At 48.4% G+C, this 8384-nt stretch overlaps 1 protein-coding gene across 4 annotated transcripts in view; it reads left to right on the top strand.

Annotated features, from left to right (window-relative positions):
• Positions 1 to 8384, top strand: part of TUB (tubby bipartite transcription factor) — a 371865-nt gene that overhangs the window by 235939 nt on the left and 127542 nt on the right. The window contains exon 1 of one of the 4 annotated variants that reach the window (XM_019519626.1): positions 20 to 196. The exons of the other annotated variants lie outside the window; for them this stretch is intronic. Coding sequence (XP_019375171.1) covers positions 159 to 196 — 38 coding nt within the window. The 5' untranslated portion in view covers positions 20 to 158. Of the gene's footprint in view, positions 1 to 19; positions 197 to 8384 lie in introns of those variants that run through there. 4 annotated transcript variants of the gene reach the window in all.

The raw sequence follows: 8384 nt of genomic DNA, 5'->3' as shown, positions 1-8384 counted from the left end.
CGGGCCGCTCGCTCGCCCGCCCCTGCGTCGCCGCCGCCACCCCGCTCCGGACAGAGGATGCTGCGCGGGTGGCGGGGGGCTCTGAGCAGGGGACCGTCCTCGCCTTCCGCTCCGGGCGCTGCTGCTGCAGCCGCCGCCGCCGCCTGCTCCGGACAGCGATGACTTCCAAGCATCAGGCGGACTGGATCCCTTACAGGTAGGCATCCGGCCGCCCTTCTCGCCTGTGGGGGCTCGGGGCGGTGAGCACCCCCGGCCGGGCACCGGGAAAGTTTGTGAGGTGGTGCAGGGGGCAGGAGAAGCGGGAAGTTGCTCGGCGCGGAGCCGCCCCCCGGAGCTGGCGTCGCGCGACTAGGGCGCCCCGGGGGGCACCTCTCTGCCCCCGTGTTGCCGCCCGGCAGCCGGCTCTGCGGCCCCTCAGGCCAGGGGCATGGCCCCCCGCCCCGGCCTCCTCTGTCAGCACCCGCCTGGTCCTCCTGGCTCCTCTTCTAGGCTTCAGCCCAGCTCATCGCAGCCTTTTTCAAACCAGGACCCATTTGGAAATGTCAATGGCCAGTCCCGACCCGCTGCCCCCCCAGTGTGCGGGGCACGGGGAGGCCCCAAGCAGCCCCCTGCAAGCTGGCCCTGCCTGCAAGGGACAAGCCACAGTTTCCCCCATTTTTCTCCTTGGAAGGAGAATCTGTTGGGGTTTTTTTTTAAGTTTGTTGCTCCCTTTTTAAAGTTTTTAACAACCCTTTCTTCTGTTCCTGCAACCTGCTTTTGGGTCGTGGCCCGCAGGGTGAAAAATGCTGCTGTAGGGCAGCGGTTCTCTGCCAGGCTGCCCCAGGGTGAGAGGCCTTCAGATCCTTCAGTGGGGTCAGCCCTGGGGCTAGTGGGCAAGCTGGGCTCACAAGAGCAACCCGGTGACTTCCCCTCGGCATCCCAGAACATGGGAAGCCGCCTGCCTTGTTGCGGGCTCTCTTGAGTTCTCAACCGAAGACGAACGGCCCCGTTGGATTTCCTGCGCTCCAGCCACGTGAGGAAAGGAAGAGCTGGTGTTTTCCCAGGGGTGCCTCGAGGCTAAACAAGCTTGAGGATTCGGGATAAGGATCGGACACGTCTCAGAGGCAAGGGGCATCAGCAGCTGTTGAGCACAGGATTTGGGGACGCAGCCTCAGAAACAGAGCGTCCTAGAGTGCTGGAGGCTGCAAACGAGAGAGGAGCCATGGGGGGGGAAATGTCCTGGTCAGACCCTGTTCACTCTCCCTCTCAGCATCCACTCCCTGCCACTGTGGGACACAGGCCTATTTGTTACTTTCAGGGGACCGTGAGCCATTACTCACCAAGAAGAATGATGCACCTCTCTTAGAGCAGCCTCTGAGAAAGTAACAGCTCCTTTTTTGGGACAAAAAAAGGCAAAACAGGGATGGGAGTGAGGGCCAGAGGTTCAGAACAAGTGCACCAAGGGGGAACACTGAGCAGAGCACACTGGGCAATGCCCCTGAATTGAGTCCAAGGAGCCAGCGGACACTGCCCAGTGAAACTCTGCCCGGAGATGTGACTGGACAAGGGGCAGGAAAATCACCTGACAGTCCCCGGGGGTTCTTCACTGTGTGACACAGGCCTGGTTGACACCTGCTGGGGGCATGGGTCTTAGGTTCAGAGCAAGAGTTAGTTCTCCTGTTAATAGAGGGATGGATATATGTCACCTGATTACTTGGGGACAACAAAAGAACAAAGCAGGGGTGGGACTGAAGTTTAAAAATGAGTTCACTGAGGGGGGACACGGAGCAGATCACGTTGGACGGTGCTCACTGGCCCCTGAACGTGTCCAAAGAGCCAGTGGGCACTGCTTAGTGAATGGACACAGGAAAGGAAAATGGCTCTGCAGTCCCTGGGGGTCCTTCCTGGTGGACACAGGCAACTGGGCAAGATGGACCTATAATCTGACCAAGTTAATGGCTATTTGTTTGTTCTGATGGAGCCAGCATGGACTTGAGTGAGTTCGCAAACTTTGGGCCCTGTGTCCCCGAAGTTGAGCATAGTGGCAGGTTTATTATCATTGACTTCTGTTGGTTCAGGCTTGGTGCCTGTGGTCCCTGAATGTTTCTGGCTGCTAGCAGTACATCCCTGACTGAAACCTGCTTTGCTCTGCAGCCGCTCAGCTTTGCAGTTATGCATGTGCATGTGCAGTGTTTTGCCTGCTGCTGTAACAGCTGTAGTCTTTAGGGTGTGTTGGTGTTTAGGCAAAGCCAGGTTCAGATATCATCCCTGAGGTGCTTTGCATTTTTAGAATGGTTTGCAACACGTGCTTCATGTTGCATTCAGGGCTCACATGTTTCCTTTCTAGAGCGGGTGACTTCTAGATAAAAGGGACACTCATTTGGGGAATAAAGGGAGTTTAGAAATACAGAGGGGCACCTGGCAGAGCGTCTTTATTTTGATTTTGTGTGTATGGGACATGGGGGCTGGTAAGCAAGCGCCTTTTAGGAAACCTTTTGTTAAGATGACTGGAAGGGAGGGTCCTTCACCTCTTACCTTATTCTCCTACCATCCTATACAACATGGGCACATCATGGGCCATGCAGCAGCCTGGCAATCAGTATTAGCTGCACTCCCAAATCCTGCTGCTGCTGCTGCTATGGAGAAGAGCTGGGATCGCCATGGCAGCGTACACTACCGCTCTCTGTCATTGGTTCTTTGGTTGCCATAAGCTACCAAAGTCTCTGTCTGCTGGTTCTCTTTCTGGAGAAGTGTGTGCGTCAAAAGTGCGGTGGGCAACGTCTGTCACTTTGAACAGGGTCCCCTCATCCCAGCCAGTCTGCTGAGGAGAGAGAACTGCAAAACTTGTCTGCAGATCAATTCAGGGCTTGCAGCACAGCTACACCTTAAGGGGAGTCTTCTGATTCTTGTTTATTGCTGTACTCACACTGTGACTGAAGTCAGTAAGAGTTTAGGTGCTCGAGGAATGAAGGACCAGGATTTTAGGGCACATTATTTGGCTTGAGAATATTTTACATTATGTATTTCACAAGGCTTTTAATTGCATCACCTTGATGTTGAGTGGGAGCATTTATAGCTATGCTGTGACTAATGTTCTGTTTCAAACTTTTTAAGAAATATTGGCATGTGAGGTTTGAGGAGAAAACCATACTACAGTGCTGAAAAATGATATTGCCAGAGGGGCACAATTAAATACTTTAAAAGGCTGATATCAGGACTTATTTTTGATAGTTTGTTGAACAGATTTTTTTTCAATATATTTGTGCTGTGTTTAAATTAAGATTGCAAAAAGGGAATAAGAGAGACTTATTTAACATTTGTTTCATTTTATTAAATCAGATCTTGTGTACAGTTAGCTGTACAGGAAGAGTTATTTGATTATAGAGGGAGATTTTATTTTTTTGAAGATCTTATCTTTTCACAACATCATATTGTTGCATTTCCAGACTTCCTTCTGTTCCATCAGATTCCATGTATATAAAACAGTGCAATGTAGATAAAGTGCTAAACATCCTTCTTTTTTTTTGTGGGAAAGCATAATTTGTAAATAATTCCTTACAGAGTACATTTTTAAAATAAGAGGTATTTAAAATGTCTGGTGGGAAAATTGTGCTTTGCCCCATTGTACATTACAGCCACCCACCAGATAGACATCACAGTAATGGGAACAATATAAATACAAAAAGTGCACACACATGTTCCCAATGTAGAATAGAGTGGTGAATGATACCCATAAAAGTTGTAATGTGTTGGGGGGGGGTGGAATTTTGGGGACAGGTTCCATATGCATTATAGACCTAACCCACTGAAATATTAAAAAAAAATTAGAGTTTAAAATCGGTTACAAAGAATCTACAAATACTGTGATTGACTCCTGCACAAAGCTTTCTCAGCACGTGCCAGTGAGCGAATACAAGACCAGGTGAAATGCAGCCCCAAGATTCACTAGCTAAGTCTTTGAAGCCAAGTAATAAAGCATACCATGAGAACAGCTAATCTATGCCTAGGAACAGGCATTTCATTTGTCCCTGGATAAATTGTGCCCGTGTTTATCCTAGAACAAAAATATCTTGGGCTTGGCATATACACACATCCCTCTTCTAATCAGGCTTTAACGAACAGCTAAATACAGTGCTGCTTTTCTGCCATTGATTCAGTCCCAGGATAACTGTATGGACATGCTTTGCAGTATGCCAGGATATCGATACTCCCTCTTATCTAGAAACGTGTTTTAGGATTTATACCAGGACAACAAACGTAGGTGTCTATACCATTGCACTTTGTCAGAGGATAAAATGGTTTATCCTCAGATAAATGCAATATCTGTTTGCATCCTTTGATTCTCCTGCAGCAGCCTAGCTGTGTCCATTTCCCTGTATTGTAGGCAGGCCAAGCTAAAACTTTGCAGAGGGGTTGGTGTTAGCCCCAGACATGGAAATGCTATATTCTTTGAAGCTGCAGTCTCTTCTGTGCTGTCTGGGTCTTCTTTGTACTGTGTAATTCTGAGAAACATGGAACCTGAGCAATGGTTTTTCATATTTGCATCTCTTTGATACATCTCACAACCTTTTTATCTTCATTTTTTTAATGCTTGCTTGCTTTTCAATATGAACAAGAGCTGTTAAAAAATAAAGTAATTTAAATTCCTTTTGCTGAGAAGGATATGCTTTTATTTAGATTTATGGAATGATTTTAATTCTCTTGTATGAAATTTGAGCTACTTTGAAAAAGAGCTGCTTTCTCAGTAGGTGCAAGCATCTGAGAATCCTATGAATACAGTAGTTTTCATCAGCATGGAGGATCCAGCCCAGAATGTACTTATCCAGAAACAGAAGTCTCTGAAGTGTAGGTTCTATTTCAGGGTCTGAGATTATGTATTAAAAAGGCTTTAGAAAAGGAGGGCAAAAATTGATCTTTTCAAAAATCAATACATACACAGTAAGAGAAAAGCCTACAGTCCATGTACATCTCAGACTACTTTCTCTTACGTTAATGATCAAAACATGTAGTGGTTGATTTGCTCAGAGTTGTGGCCTCTTATGTGTTGTCCTGGTTTCAGTGGTTGCTAGCTATTAAAGCTCAAAGGCTTGTTGCACACCTGCTGTTGGCTGTCACATGTAAGCCATGCCATACAATGTCACTGCTAGCCTGGGGATGGAGCACAGGACAGTTGGCATGCTGTACTCCATAAAGAAGTGTGAACTTTATTGACATACATACAACATGCTGCAAATGCTGCAAGCTTCACTTCAGAATTAGAAAAGCAGTTTTGACTTTGGGATGGGCTCTAAAATGGTGTGACATGAATTTTAAACTTATATTGCTTATCCTAGCAATCTCATTATGCAAGTGGGCAGACATATATCTGAATTTATCTGAGCTTAGAAGTACTACTTAATTTTATAAAATGTCAGATGGCTCATCTGAGAGTAATGGATATACTTTTCCTTTAAAGAAGAATGAGCCAGATGGCATCAGATTGGTGTGTATCTTACACTAATTAAACAATCTATAAGTGTGTCCAAAATTCACAGAATGGATTTTAGTTTAATTACTAGTAGCTAAAAATGTAAGACACGTCTTCCAGGGGTGGTGCTAGGTTTTATTTTCCCAAACAGATGGAAATTCATATTATTTGCAGGGTAGAACTTGGAGTATTTTAGCATTTTGCCCCTAGCACCTTCTGTCTGTCTTTTTGGTTTCTTCTTTCTTTTTTTGAGCCTTTACTTTGTTTGGTAGGCTTATTGAGCCACCAGCAGGTGGGGATCAGGGCTAATTGCTGAGTTAGCTGACCCAGGGGGCTGGCAGGTGTGGCTAGGCGTGATCAAAGGAGTCACCTGGGTGAAGGGAGTCTTCTGGCTGGAGGAGGGCTGGGCGTAGACTAGGTATAAGTCCAGATCCTGAGAGCAGGGGTGGGAGTAACATCTTGGGAGTTGGTGTAGGAACATCACCTGGTAGGAAGGCTGCTGCTTCTGAATGGAGGAGGTTCCTGGGAACCTGGTGTGGGGTCCAGAGGCCTGAGAAGGGACCAAGAGTTTGTGGGCATGTTGAGGGATAAGGAGAGCACTGAGAGAAGAGCTAAGTGCCTTGGCCCAGTTGAAAGGCCAGACAAGCCCAGAGAGGGTCTGAGTGAGAGATCAGATGAGCCCTGGGAGAGGGGCTGAAAGTCTAGGGGGATGTTAAGGAGCCAGGTGAGCCGTGAGAGTGGGTCTTTGTGTCTGGGCCCTGTTGAGAGGCCAGACAAGCGCAGAGAGAGAGAGGCCAAGTGCATAGGGGTCTGATGAGAAACCAGGCAAGTCCTGGGAGATGGGCTGAGAGTTGGTGGGCCTATTGAGGGGCCAGGTTGTGTCCAGAGAGAGAAGGGGCTGTGTAGGAAGACCTGTGGAGGAGTCTGAGCCCACAGAGTGAGTGATCCATGGAGGGGCCCAAGAGGGCAGACCCACAGAGATGAGAGGGCTGACAACTGGAGGACTGACCCTAGAAACCTTGACTGGCCTGTGTGGAGGCCCAAGGCCCAGAAGGGGCCAAAGGGTGAAACAGATCACAGTGGAGACTGCCAGAACTGGGCAGGCCTGGAGTTCTTGACTGGCCTTGAGGCAGGGACAGGACCTGGGAGAGGCCAAAGTTCCCTGGGGGACCACAGCCACGAGTGGAATGGGTCAAGGGGCTTGCAGCCTGAGATGATGATGGCCAGTGGGTCTGAGTGTGAGCTGGGGCCGTTACGGAGGACTCAGAGTAGGAGATAGAGTCAGGACCAGGGGGCTGAGTGGTTAGCAGACCAGGCAGGGTGTAGGACATGTAAGATCAGGTAGGCCTGAAGACCAGTTCTGGGTAAGACCTAAAACTGCACCCTACTGGAGTTGGTTGGTGTGGTAGGGTTTCCTGTGGCGCAGCAGCCTCCGTGAAATTCCGTGCCTGGGCCACTCCAGGGAAAGGAGATGATGGAGCAATGGAAAGTGTCAGCTCCCACTGCTTTGTGGGTGACCCCGTGGAGGGGGAAAGCTAGGGGAGCACACCCTAAGAAAAGCACTTGATATGGGTCCAGAGGCCCAGTGAGGAATCAGGGAAGGCTGGGATCATGTGGATCCAGTGGCCCAGCAAGGGGCCAGGATTAGAGAAGTGGTGCTGGCTCCTACCCCGGGGGTCTTTAAGAGGAGGCTAGATGTACACCTTGCTGGGGTCGTTTGACCCCAGTACTCTTTCCTGCCATAGCATGGGGTCGGACTAGATGATCTACTCAGGTCCCTTCTGACCCTAGAAACTATGAAACTATGGTGTAGGAGAGGTAAGGAGCTATATAATTGGCCCACAAATCCATGACCACAATCCGGGTGGACATTATAGTAAGACTAGGACAGCCGCCTGCACTTGTATCATTTTATTTCCATCAAGGTATGGCTGGAGAGATAAGAATGTGCCCTAGGAGTGAAGTGGGCATGGTTGGGGGGCCACCGCGAGGTGTCACAGCCACCCCAGAACCCCTGACCTTGTAAGTCTCAGATGGATAGTGGTAAAAGACAGGCAAAGGGGAAAAGAAGAAAAATAAAAAAACTTTCAGTCCTTACAAAGAAGTAAACACAAGTCTAGAGTTCCTAGAGCCCATTTAAAAAAAAAAGTATTTCAGATCACTTGGGAAAAAAACCTGTGGCTCATTCTAGATTGCAATAAGCTGTGATGTAGTTTAGTTCATGCAGATACCTCATGTATGGGGTAAATATCTTTAAACAGTGTCCTTTGGCAGTCTTCACTTAGAATCAAGCACATGAGTAAAGTTGCATACATAATGGTAACATCTAAATATCTGGATATCCATAGTGTCTATTGGACAACATTTATAGGCATGTAAGCAGGAATCTACCCAAGTCATGGCAAGTGAAAGGGATTTTCATGGTCTGCCATGTGGAGGTGATTTCTCATCCTTTTTGCAGTAAGCTCACCCCTTGCTGCTAATCAGCTGAGGGTTCCCAGTGTCCCTGTCCCTTGCTGCTAATAGGCCATCTTGGCTGTTCTCCTTCATGCCAGTGACCCCCTTCTCCCCTCCTCCTGTGGTGGGATGCAAGGCCAGGCTGCAGCAGCCACGAGGACCACTAGCTCCCACTGCAGAACCAGCATTTTGTTTTCAGTAAGTTTTTTTTTTTTCTGATTTCAAGGATTTCATAGACAGTATCCAATTACACGGTATCTGCAAAATAGTGAAGTAGGTCTGTACATATAAGATACTAAAGGTAGCAAATTCTGACCCTCCTCACTGTCCCATCCCCTGCATTGCTGTCCTGCCCGCCCCAGCTCTGACCCTTTAAGAAAAAACAAAAAAACCCAGATTAACTGGTTCCTGCCCAGTGGGGGGTAATCCCCGCTGCTCCTTACTGCCCCATGCCATGTGGGGGGCTCTTCCATGAGCCCCC

The sequence above is a fragment of the Gavialis gangeticus genome, unplaced genomic scaffold (genome assembly GCF_001723915.1).
Source record: "Gavialis gangeticus isolate Ggan-Ray unplaced genomic scaffold, GavGan_comp1, whole genome shotgun sequence".
NCBI lineage: Eukaryota > Metazoa > Chordata > Crocodylia > Gavialidae > Gavialis > Gavialis gangeticus.
Note: the sequence above shows the minus strand (reverse complement) of the source record. Positions and strands in the feature narration are given on the sequence as shown.